General features: G+C 38.3%; 2 protein-coding genes across 7 annotated transcripts; both read right to left on the reverse strand.

The window, feature by feature from the left end:
- Positions 1-820: 820 nt before the first annotated feature.
- Positions 821-5,175, reverse strand: LOC121782483 (plant-specific TFIIB-related protein PTF2-like). 3 transcript variants are annotated; one of them, XM_042180346.1, is made up of 2 exons: positions 5,042-5,175; positions 821-4,692 (listed from the first exon to the last, which is right to left on the reverse strand). In XM_042180346.1, exon 2 carries the CDS (start codon positions 4,690-4,692, stop codon positions 3,139-3,141), a length of 1,554 nt encoding a protein of 517 aa, XP_042036280.1. In that variant the 5' UTR covers positions 5,042-5,175; the 3' UTR covers positions 821-3,138. The 3 variants fall into 3 exon arrangements, with proteins under 3 accessions (XP_042036280.1, XP_042036282.1, XP_042036281.1); XM_042180348.1 differs by having other exon boundaries at positions 821-1,982; positions 3,025-5,175; XM_042180347.1 differs by having other exon boundaries at positions 821-1,982; positions 2,091-5,175.
- A 1,695-nt stretch (positions 5,176-6,870) lies between these two features.
- Positions 6,871-12,326, reverse strand: LOC121782364 (pentatricopeptide repeat-containing protein At4g31850, chloroplastic-like). 4 transcript variants are annotated; one of them, XM_042180160.1, is made up of 3 exons: positions 8,708-12,326; positions 7,381-8,623; positions 6,871-7,272 (listed from the first exon to the last, which is right to left on the reverse strand). In XM_042180160.1, exon 1 carries the CDS (start codon positions 12,086-12,088, stop codon positions 8,765-8,767), a length of 3,324 nt encoding a protein of 1,107 aa, XP_042036094.1. In that variant the 5' UTR covers positions 12,089-12,326; the 3' UTR covers positions 6,871-7,272; positions 7,381-8,623; positions 8,708-8,764. The 4 variants fall into 4 exon arrangements, with proteins under 4 accessions (XP_042036094.1, XP_042036092.1, XP_042036095.1 ...); XM_042180158.1 differs by having other exon boundaries at positions 7,381-7,584; positions 8,469-12,326; XM_042180161.1 differs by having other exon boundaries at positions 7,381-11,488; positions 11,761-11,872.
- Positions 12,327-13,113: the final 787 nt, after the last annotated feature.

The raw sequence follows: 13,113 nt of genomic DNA on the forward strand, positions 1-13,113 counted from the left end.
AGATTAATGAGAATTAACCTTTAGGCATCATCTTTTAAACACCATGCAAGAGGTCACTTGTGAATATCATAATTTACTTGCAAGTCTCATTGTGCTAATAATTTTACTTTGATTTAGTGAATTTTATTTATTTGTCGTGGCATTAGAGCAAAAGACTGGTGAATTGAGAAGCGGTGCCGCGGCGGTGATGCGTGTGGCTTTTTCTTAAAATTTTGAAAAACTTAGTTTGATATAGTACATTGATTTGTAACTCAATTATAACTTAGTCACGTCAGTTTTAGTTTGGAAAAATCTTAAATTGTGTTAAATTGTCAAACTTCATGAGTTTGAGACAGTTCGTATGAAAATGTATCATACAGTATTTTGGTAAAATATGGTGACTTTAGTTTTGCTAATAATATATATACTCCTTAATATAACCATTCCATAGTTATCGTTGATCCAAAATAACCATTTAATTAAGTAAAACAAGATCATATAAAAAAAAATTAAAATTCTCACATAAATTCAGCTGGCAGTCGCATGTGTATTTGCATATATATGATATCAAGGAAGATGAAGAAGAATCAAGAGAGAACTCACTATACTACTAGCCAAACATTAGACTGCTCATATATACTCCACTATATACTGCACAAGAGTATGAGTTTTTTTATATATTATTCTATTTTCTTTCAAAGACTAATTTATTATCTCTCTATATAATCTAAAGACCTCTTGACATGATATTTTTTTTAATTTTTTAAAATTATCTTCGATCATCATTTTTACAAAATTTTAACGTGTCTCCTATCACCATATGTGTGAATAGAAAGACATATAATAAAATAAAGTTGATTTTAGTGGAGATAGTTCAACGTAAAATTTGTTACATCGACAAATCTATTTCAGTTGAACCCATGCTGCTGGCCATGATTGTGGGCGAGCTGTGCCGCCATGGCTTGGATCATGTCAAACTCCGCACCTCCGTGGACACCTTGGAAGTGCAAAAGCCAGCTGGATGATTCCTTGAGTGCCTTTAAATTCTCCCAACGAGCACCATAGGTCCGGGTATTCACCCTCGTTCACCACACCAGTTGATGGAGTAAAGGCAATATCCAAGACACATTGCCCTTCCATTGAGGAGCTATTTATAATCCAACCCTCACTCTCTTAACACTCCACTTATAAGTAATAACTAGACTCCAGAGTCCAGACAGCAATAAGAATAAATTACTACTCCTACTAAACAAGCTAATTAAAGATAATCTGCAGGGAACGATCTCTATCAAACTTACAAAAGAATTATCAAAGCTTGTTTTTTCTAGGTGTGATAATTTAGCCCCCATGTATCTATCTTATTATCATTCTCAAATTTTCCATCATTACCACATCTCACGATAATAAAAGTGAATAATAACAACCACCATAATAAATTAATAATGCTAATACCACTTCCAATGATAATCATAACCCTTTCACAAAAGAAAGTCAATCAAGGCAAGGAACTAGGATATTAATATATCTTCTCTTCAATGGTCTAAGCTACAAGACTTAAAGTTGCTGAATTGCATTTTAGTGCATTGGTGATAATGTAGTCCTTACAATAGCCCTCACAAAAGGACCATAAATATAGTAATATACCATATTTATTAAGGCCTTTTCTATTACATCAACCTATATGGCAGTAGTTACATGTTCATATTAATATACTTTTTTCCAGATGCATCATGAGACTTCATTTTGCTTTTTTAAATTGTTTCCGCTTTACAATAAATTAAGTAGTAAGTACCTCTTCCAGTTTGCGGAGGGGGGAGAGAGTCCTGCAGCTGCTTTGGGGGAAGTACGTCAACTCATGTACATAGGTACTGTCCTAGTTTCACCCATAAGCCTTCCAGCTCAACTATCAATTTAAGAACACGCTAAGCATTACATTCAAGAGCCTTCTCCCAAAGCTCATCCTTCTTTGAACTCTTTGTCCATTGCTCTCTCACTTGCAGGGCCTGCAGATTGAAAAGCATAGGAAAAAATGGTAAGAAAAGGGCATCATAGTCATTCAGCAGTCCAACATAGGGAACATTATGTTCTGGCCAACGTAGAAGCACTACAACCTTCAAATCCAGGTAGACTGACTGTCAGAAGTAAATTTCGGTAAACTTTTTCAAGCTGTCTCAAGTTAATTCTGAAAGAGATATATCCCATTAAGTTGCTGTCCCCAGATTCCATACAAAATCTATACAGCCTTTTACCGGGAATCCTGGCTATTTTGATTTTCATGATTTCCATTATGATCATATTCCTGAATCTGAATCAACAATTTCCCTGAAATATTTATGCAAGTACACTGATGAATTCAGACGGTCTTGTATCTCTTTAGTTGACACTTCACTGTGCAATCTGCTCATTGCAAATTTGCAATAGTGGTTGATCATTCAGGATAGATGTTTGAATATCCATAGTTGCTAGGTGCAAAAGGGATGTCTTGGTAGGACACTGGACATGGTCTTTGAACTAATGATAAGTTCTCAGCAGCCTGCTCTAGACCTTGGAGCTTCATATTCGACAAGGACATGGCTGTCTAAACATGTGGCAGAAGCTGTCCATTGGTGTAAACATATGCAATTAACTTCCTAGTTCCTACCAAGCTAGTTGGTCTCAGCAAGCAGTGGAGAATATGTTTTGCAAGCGACTAATATGATTCCCACTCAGTAGTATAATTCAGGAATTTACATGAAACCAGAATGATTTTATCAGTCTAAAGGTACAAAGTGAAGCCAGATTGATTTATCAGTCCAAAAAAAAAATACTAAGTGCTATAATTTAAATAACATAAAATATGCTCTTAAAATCATCAATATGCTAAAGTTGGTCATATTCTCTAAGTTAAACCACTGGAGCACGAAGTACTCTGCAAGTCAATAAAAATAATAGCAAAAACACACATATAAGCAAAACATACTTCTCATTCCTCAGTTATCGTTGATCCAAAATAAACATTTAATTAAGTAAAACAAGATAAAAATTCTAATGGCTGAAGCTACTTACTTGAATCACTCATATGCAAAAATTTGGTGTTTCACAAAACTTCATGCATGTGTTATGCAGAATGGACTATTTTGGTTTAGGTGATGAGAACCATAAATCTTAACGGAGGCTTCATCATTCATTAACATGAGCAAACACATGCAAGTCTAACAGAGCATTGTAATGTCCTTTTTCTATCTCCTCTTCCTTCACGTTATGAAGGAGCAGAGTTTCAATTATGAGATCTTCCCACTCAATCTCCACACCACATTTCCTTTTCCTCGTCTTTTTCCTCGCTTTCTCTGGCGCAGATACAGTAAGATCATTGCCCCCACCACTTTTAGGACGCATAATCCTCAATATGCGCAGCTTTGCGGCCTTAATCTTTTCTCGCCTCTCAGCCCTAGCCAAGCACGCTCTATTGAAAGATGGCGGCCGAGCATCCAATCCCACATCCTTCTCCAATATATCCTTCAGAATCATCTTCTTGCTCATCTCCGATTTCCCACTCCACCACTCAGTATATCCGTGAAGATCAAACGTTCCTTTTTGCCTTTTCCTTGGATTCACTACATCAATGGCAGAGATCCCCTCCAAGTAATTTGAATAAATCAATGTCAAACACTCATGAGAGATTTGAAATTTATCAGGACAATCGCTAGGCAAACAGTTCGGTTCAAAATATTTAGAGCTGCTGCTGCAATCTTCTTCCATATTGAGGGTATCATATCCATATCCAATGTCTTTACTCAAGCAGTCCCCCACAATCTCTTCCACATCACAGCTGAAACGTTGTTTTCCACCTCGACTGAACGATATCATCTCCATGTATTGCATCACAGATGGGGCATTCCTCAAAATATTCTTCACCGTCACATCCTTCCCCCAAGGCAGCACCTGTGCGACCTCGACAAGCCTCTCTAGAAGCTCTTTATACCTTAACCTGCAGGTGCTTATTGTCACGTGCAACTCCATTGCCACATCTTCGATCTTCACACTATCTACTTGATTCAATTGTGCAACAAAAACCAAGACTGCAGCCACCACTGGCATTGGTCTCCTTCCCGTCGTAACAAACCACTTGATCAAACACTGCACCAAAAACACCCCTTGCTGCAGCATCCTCTTAACCAAATCCGCCGCCACATGAGTAAAACTAGGGATGCTCGTCATTGCTCGCTCAAAAGCATTCACAATATCAAACTCAGGCAACTTCAAATCAACAAATTCAACCACCCGTCCAATCATCCGCCCTAATTCATACACATCGCAACAAACTGTATCAGCCACTTCAACAATGGGCATCATCTTCTGATCCTTTCTCATCACAATATAAGAACATGCCCCAATCAGAACAGAAAACCAATCCCCTTGGCCGTATTCTCCATCAGTGACCTTCTCAATCAAAAGCCTAACCTCTTGCGATTTCTGGGCAGAAAAATCCAACTTGAACATAAAATCGTCAATCAAGTTTTGAGCATGATAGATTTTAGTTTCCTTGTAATCATGGACAGTGCCGGTGCCAGAGGTTCCGAGGTGAACGTTGGTGCCAGTAATGCCGGCAGTAGGCACTTCAAAATTATCGAATTGTTGGAGGATTCCGCACGACGTGCAGACCATATTACCTGTTTCATTATCAGGGACTAGCGTCCTCTTCCTGCAGCGCTCGCAGGCGCGAGAACTTTCCATCTTTTCGTTGAAACAATCAAATCAGTGAGGTACAAGCACTTACTGACTTTTTTAAAATGTTGGAACTTAAAGAGAAAATGTATTGATTATTTGGCACATTTCGCAGATAAATTATCGATTGATTTATCAATGACATCGATGAACTAAACACATACACATCCAAATTGATTCTAGACTGCTTATATGATTACCATGTACTAATCATATAGACATCCAAATTGCAACCTTTGTACAAGGATGCAGATAAAAAAAAAGAGAGAATAATATTATGAAACATAAAATTTATACTTCAATTAAAACAATTACAGCCTAAGAGAAACGACTGCCGAGGAAGAGAGTGGATTTTTACCTCACAGACTATTTGGCCGCCACTACTCTCTGCGCGCGGACACCAATTTTTCCGAGGCGGCCGAAACGGAAGAGATTAGGATTTTGGGGTTTAGTTTGTAGAGCTTGGGCATGGCGTTTGTATTAGATTATTTTTAGTGTTTGATTTTCTAGATTTTAAATACAGGTTTAAAATAAGTATTCTCATTTATTCTTATAAGTAAATATTTTAATTAGCTTTTAGTAATTGATTATGGATAGACGTGAGTGGTCAAAACTATATTTAAGTCATTTGTTATTAAATATTTTTCAATTTTGGCAATTTGATGTATTTTTTAATACCTCAAATTGATAGTTGGAATTTATGAAAACTATATAAGTGTATATTACACGCTAAATTATTTCCTTCGAACAATTACTTTTTGTGTTTCTCCAAACGGTAATATTACTGGAAAATACAGTATACTAGTTATACCAATCAAATAACTAACTTTATCTATATAGCAAAGAAATTATTAATATATACATATAAATTTATCATAATTATATTTATATTAAATTGTTGAGCATCCACGATGGGGCGCCCTAAAGTCCGTCCTATAGGGCGCCCTATGCTCCGCCACATCAACATTCTATCTTCCTACCCTTCCACCTGCAGTGGGACGCCCTAAAGTCCGCCCTATAGGTTTCACTACTGTTTTGTTATTAATTTTATGTCTGCGGCGGGGGCGCGGGCGCGGGTGGAAGACGGCTCCATGTCTGACAGCCCGTACGAATCTGTACTGAAAATGGGATCGTACTTGGTGTTGGAGTCGAAGGGCCGATATTCATCAGGGTCTGTACCCGGCCACCGTGCACCACCACCAAACATCGGACTATTCGTACTTGGGTAATCACCGAGATTCATTTTATAGTGTAAATAGAGAATGGAAGAGTGAGAATGAAGGAGGTTGTGGTGGATATATATATATATAAATTTTGAAGAATTAAAAAAAAAAAGGAAAACGCTCAGCATCGTCCACGGTATCGTCCACTTCGCTCACAGTGAGGCAGACGATACCGCGGACGATGCGTGGTCGAACGCGTATCGTCCGCGGACGATGGATGTTTCATCGTCCGCATACCTACATCGGGCGCGCTATCGTCCGCCCTACTGTGAATGCCCTTATAGGTCATTTTAATCGTTTGAACTTTCAAAATATAATTGTAATGCTTATCCAAAAACCAATTTAAACTATTTTCCAATCTAATTTATTTCTAAAAAAATTGCAAGCTAATTTTACTCCAATGAATCGAGACAAGTATGAAAATGGCATCAACTAGGATTCATAAAAATATTTAAATCCAGAATCGACACAAATAGTTCAAATGATTTTGTCCATAAATGACGTTTCAGCTATGAGGTAATTTTGCTCCTCATGTGTCTTGCACATAATTTTCATTAATTCAAGCAGATCCTGCCAGAAAGGAAGCTTTACTTATAAGAAAAAATTTGCTCCTCATACATGTATGCCATAATTTTCATCAACTCCCAGCATGTACAGAATAATGGATGTTCTGATTCTTCTTCCATACATACCAACTCCAAATAAGTGCTACATGCATATTTATCCAGCCTTACTCCTGCTATTGAAAGGAAAAATACATCTAAAATTGTCCAACTGTTAGCTTAAGAAGCATTCTCACTCCAGAAGTTGGGAAAGTCTGTACAAAACCAGTGTCTCTCCAGGTATTCTAAGTATATCTTGAACCTTAATCAACTTTCAGTCGCCACAAGCCAGATAGTGTTGTAGGTGAAATGGTATGTTACTAGAATTAACCAATACGAATGATAGTAAAAACACACCTATAAGTAAAACATAAATTCAGAATGACCATTAAATTAAGTAAAATAAGACAAGGATCATGTGAAAAAAATTAAAATTCTCACATAAATTCAACAGAGAAACAATGTACAGACCGTTCCTGACTCCATCCCCTTCCTCCGCGCTCAGGGCATCAACTTCTCCGAGCACAAGCATAGGGGTATCAACTCCCGATTCTTCACTGCCTACTTGGTTTACCTTGCACGGGCTCTACGACTTCAGGCTCTTGGTCTGGATTTTGACAAGGGAGGCACTGCCCAACCATCAGAAGGAGTTCATGGTGCTCCAGCATCACTATTTGGGGATTCAGGTTTACGATCTGAAGCCCATCACCCGCTCCTTTGCACTTCACTGTGGCCTTGACAAGGTCTCCAATTTCAACCCCCATCTAATTATGTCATGCAATAAAACCACATACACTGTATAAATTACGTTAGAAATGAAATACATAAAACATAAAACAGCATATATGAAGTACAATGAAGAAGTGATCTACCTCTGCTTTCTGCTCATTGCAATAGTGGTTGATCATTCAAGACAGATGTTTAGATATCCATAGTTGCTTGCTAGTTGCAAAAGGGATATGTCTTAAGGGCAATAGACATGGTCTTTCAACTAGTTGATAAGTTCTCAGCAGCCTGCTCTAGACCTTGGAGCTTTATTTCGACAAGGACATGGCTGTCTAAACATGTGGCAGAAGCTGTCCATTGGTTTTAAACATATTCAATTAACTTCCTAGTTCCAACCAAGCTAGTGGTCTCAGCAAGCAGTGGAGAATTTGGTTTGCGAGCAACTAATATGATTCTCACTCAGTAGTATAAGTCACGGATTTACATGAAACCAGATTGATTTTATCAGTGTGAAGGTACAAAGTGAAGCCATAATGATTTTATCATTCTAAAAAAATACAGTAGTATAATTTAAATAGCATAATATTTTTTTTAAAATTATCAATATGCCAAACTTGGCCATATTCTCTCAGTTAACCACATGAACTCAAAGTACTCTGCAAATCAATAAAAATGATAGCAAAAAGACACATGTAGGCAAAACATACTTCTCATTCCACAGTTATCGTCGATCCAAAACAACCATTTAATTAAGTAAAACAAGATAAGGATCATATGTAAAAATTAAAATTCTCTCACAAGTTCAGCAGTGAAACAAAGTACGAACTGCATATTTACTGGCAAATGATATCAAGATAGATGGCGAAGAATCAAGAAAAAACACACTATACTACTAGCCAGACATTAGACAATTCATCGTTCTAAAACTGCATAACATGTATCCAGTTCCCAAATGCCCCATTGCTTTTTACATATCTATCAACATTCATCGAGTTATGAAATGGACATGGAAATGCGGAGAAACAAACCTTAAAACAGGAACATGAAAAAACAAAGTTGGATGAGCAACAGCTCTTTCATAATCTTTATATTGAGAAGAGAAATATTATCTCAAGAATTGCATGATCAGGAAACAGTACAACTTCTATACTTTACAGACTTACAGTAAAAAATCTATACAGATGTGACACGGACGATAGTTTTGTATGACTATTGCACCTCCACATGATATTACCTGATCACATATTTACAAAGAGATCACTTCTGCAATGCTCCGAAGCAGCATCAAGTTTGTACAGCAGTTCGAGAGTCAAAGCAAATGCCAGCTCTCTCTACAAAGGGAGAACAAAACTCTTCAACACTCTACTAAGGTTGCACTGAACAATCAATCTGTGTATGCACAACGACATGAGACATACACAATTTAAATGATAATGAGCACATTCCCCAAAATGGTAACAAACGAGATTCTACCGGTATTTCTTTTGTATATAAAGAAATCTGGTTTGGCCCACAGAGCAGACAAAAATGTTAATTTGGAAGTTGAGCAAAAGTGCCAGAATTAGGAACACAACCTCCAACCATCATCTCTTCATATACTGCATATGCATCATCCAGGTTACCAGACATACTATATGCTCGAATTAGAGCATTATATGTAAAAACATCTGGTTTGAGACCCAGAAGCTGGAGTTCCTTGAACATGTTTCCTGCTTCCTCTGCCATTCCAGCAATTCCTAGATTAAAGATTAGAGAATTGAAAGTATAAAGGTTAGGCTTCATCCCTCTACTTCTCATCTCATCAAGAAGATTAATAGCTTCCTCGAATTTTCTTCCTTTCCCGAGGCCATTGATGATGATATTGTAACAAATCAAATCAGGATCAAGTCCAGCAGCCTTTATCTCCTCAAAGTAGCACATTGCATCATCCACCCGGCCCAGCAAGCAAAAGCAATCTACAAGTATGCTGTATGACTTCAAATCTGGTCTGATCCCCTCTTCCACCATTCTATTAAAAAAATCTCGAGCAATATCAACCTCACCAGCTTTTCCAAATCCATTTATAAGAATATTATAGATGGCACAGTTAGGTTTGCATTCATACTCAACCATTTCCTCAAACAAATTCTTTGCCTCGACTAGTCTTTTGAGCTTCATAAGACCATCTATAAGAGGACCATATGTACATGGAGTAGGAGAAAAGCCTCCACTTAAAAGATCGTAGAATAGATCTAAAGCTTCCTCTACTTTGTTTGACTTTACAAGACCAGAAATGAGCACATTGCGAGTAATTGTGTCAGGCTTACAACCACGATGAAGCATCTCACTGTAAAGCTCAAAAAGTTCATTTACCTTCCCCGATTTCCCAAGATCATCGAGCAACAAATTGTAGGTGGGGACATCCACAGCACAACCAGCACTCTTCATATCTCTGTAAATATCCCATGCAAGTTCCTTAAGATGAATATCAAGAAGTCCTTCAATCAGATAATAATATGTTTCAACAGTAGGCCGAACCCCATAAGATTTGGTGAACTTCAGAAATAGTTTGTGCGCATCAAGGGATTTCTTTTGCTTTGTCAGAAGCTTAACAATAGGCTCCATTATTAAGCCATTTTTGCAAAGACCAGCAGATACTATATCCTCTGCAAAGGAAATAGCATGATTCAGCTCTGCTTCCTTGAGTGTTCCAGCCATGAGATCATTCCAGAAAGATCTATCAAGTGAAACTCTAGCCCGGTAGACAAACTCCTTAACAAGTTTGATAGCATTCTCAATTGAACCAGATTTCACAACTCCAGGAAGAAGGGTATACATTGTTATGCAGTCAGGATATAGCATTTTTCTCATCTGATGAAAGAGCCAAAAAGCTTCCGTAATCCTACCATCCTTCACCAATCCGTAGATAACTGTGTTATAAGTAAAAAGGTCAGGGCGACAATCTGCTTCTGTCATTTCATAAAGCATCTTCAAGGCCAAATCAACCTCGTCATTTTTACAGAGGCAATCCAGAAGAGTATTGAAAGTTATCGTATTTGGAGGGCAACCATAAGCTTTCATGCTTTCAACTAATTTGTAGCTCTCTTGAACTTTGCCCTCTTTTCTAAGCCCAGCCAATAGTGTGTTATAAGTCACGACAGTAGGGACAAGTTTCAATTCTTTCATTTTGCAAAACATGTTCCAAGCCTCATTTGACCGACCAGCCTTGTAAAGAGTGTCGATCAAAGAGTTCATAACAATCACATCCAAAACACAACCATTGTCAATCATCTCAGTGAGTAGTTGCATAGCTTCATCAATTTTCCCTGAAGCACTATAGCACTTCATCATCATATTATAAGTAATAGAGTCAGGGATGAGCCCACTCAGCTTTACTCCATCAAAGATCTTTTTTGCTTCACTAAGACGACCAGATTCAGCTAGACTATACAGAGATGCATTGCAGGCAACAACATTTGGGGCAATACCACGAGCTTTCATCTTCTCAAAAGCTTCAATAGCTTTGTCAGTTTCTCCTAATTTTCCATAGCAGTCAATGAACAAGATGTATGTATATGCATCTGGGTGAATGCCACGAGATTCCATGTTATTGCATAGTTCCAATGCTTCATCTAATCTTTGTAGCCTCAAAAGCCCACAAATCAGAGTATTGTAAGTATGCAGATTCGGCGATATCCCTTTTTCCTGCATTTCATCTAACACTGAAAATGCTTTATCGACGTTTCCTACTTTGCATAAAGCATTAATAAGTATTGTGAAAGTAACCACATCTGCTTTATGACCATCAACCTCCATTAGAGTCCAAAGCTCTCTTACCGAGTCCATATCTCCAGAGTCGCAAAACTTGTCTAACATAGTAATGTAAGTCACACGATCAGGTTTCTGGCTGCTACCTTTCATCTTCTTAAACACGTCTTTGGCACAATCAAGTTTTCCTGCATTGCAAAGAGCATCAATCAGAACGGTGTAAGTAACTACATCAGGTGCACATCCCTCCACCTCCATCCTCTTCAATATATCATACGCCTCACTGATCTTTCCTGCTCGCCCAAGCACTCTAATGCAGATGGTGAATGTGTAAACATTAGGCCTTAATCCCAACTTTTCCATCTCTTCTAGCAAGCCCATCACTGTCCCAGTGTCTCTTTGCTTCCCACTAGCTACCATTAAAGCAGAATAAGTCTTCAAACTCGGCTTCAACCCTTCCGAGATCATTCTATTATAAACCATCAGAGCCTCCCTAGAGAACCCTGCCTGAAGAAGCAAGTAGATAAATCCATTATATGAATATGCATTCAACTTAAACCCAAACTCTCTCATTCGTTCAAGCGCAGATGGCGCCTGTCGAATGCCTCCCCTTACACCTACGCTCCTAAATATAATGAGGTAAGTATCTAAACTTCTATAGATTATCTGTCTTTGCATCATATCAAACACCACAACCATACACCTTATCCTCTCATGCACCCTCAACAGCTCGAGCATATAGTTGCAAGTCTCTGTGGTATGCATTACATGTGGCATACCTGTGATAGAGTTGAAGAAAGAAAATGCACGGTCCAAGTCAGGAATCGACTTCAAACGCGCCATGATTTCCTCCGAGGAGATGCCCTTCATTGAGACTTCATCTTCACCTCTCATCACATACCCACAAAGACTAGCATTCTTTTTCTTGATTTTCTTCCAATAAATCACTGATCCATACCTCAAACCCCCAAAAGATTTAATCTTTCTTCTGTTCGCCGTCGCACCAGTATAGCTGGATAGGCATGGTCTGCCGATATTGATGGTTAAAGATACATGGCTACAGTTACAGCTACACAAACTAGAAGGGCTCAGCATCACGGCAGCCATGCATGAAGTTGCTGGAATATAGGAATTGGGAATAAAATTCTATGCAATAAACTCAATTGTTATGAAATGACGGGATGGGGTGGTTGTCTGTGAGATGTTTGTGAAATTACCCAAAAGATAAGACATCGAAATTTGCGGGTAGAAGGTAATGAAAATTGTGGCTATGGCGTTGCGCTGCTCTCTCGCTCCACTTTATGCCAGTTTTAGCTGAAGTCGCTATGTCAGATAAGGTCACCACGCTGCTGTCAAAAAGGGAACGCGACATTAAGTGTAAGAGCGATATTTTATTTTGCTTTTGTTTCCAAATTTATTACTAATAATTTGTTTGAATTCAAATTAGGAGGAAAATTTGAACTAAAATTGAGCATAAAATTGAACCAATAAGAGATGTGGGAAGGTTACTGGATAGACAGTATTATCCTAGAGTTGCCGGAACCCGACAACCGCGGTGGCAAAATCGACCAGACAGCCGCTGGTTGTTACGGTGAATATGTGCGTATAGCTAGGTGTGTAGGTGAACAAGGTGAAATACTGTGTGTGTGCAGATTCCAGTTTGTTTAGTCATGGAGAGGGGAAAATCGGGTTCTCTAGGTCACTTGGCCATTAAAATAACAAAAATGTACTCAATTTGTTATCTATTCCATATATGGGAAAAACGCCAATGACAATGGTGTGTTTATAAGTAAAGACGACAATGGAGTTGGCGTTTCTATAGGTAAAAACACCAATGGAGTTGGCGTTTTACAAACCGTCGTATTGTAATCGTATTTTCTCCAAATACAGCTAAATTAAAACACGCCAACAAAGTTAGCGTGTTCAATACTTACAGACGCCTATGATATTGGCGTTTTTAAGTTTAAAAACGCCAACGTGACTGGCGTTTTACGTAAAAAACGCCAACCGTGTCGGCGGGTTTCTAGAAACGCCAAACAGACTGGCGAGTCATTACAGAACGTTGCGTTGCAATCTGTGAAACATTGAGCAAAATTACTCTAACTATAAAACGCCAACTTGACTGGCGTTTT

The sequence above is a fragment of the Salvia splendens genome, chromosome 20 (genome assembly GCF_004379255.2).
Source record: "Salvia splendens isolate huo1 chromosome 20, SspV2, whole genome shotgun sequence".
NCBI classification, from domain to species: domain Eukaryota; kingdom Viridiplantae; phylum Streptophyta; class Magnoliopsida; order Lamiales; family Lamiaceae; genus Salvia; species Salvia splendens.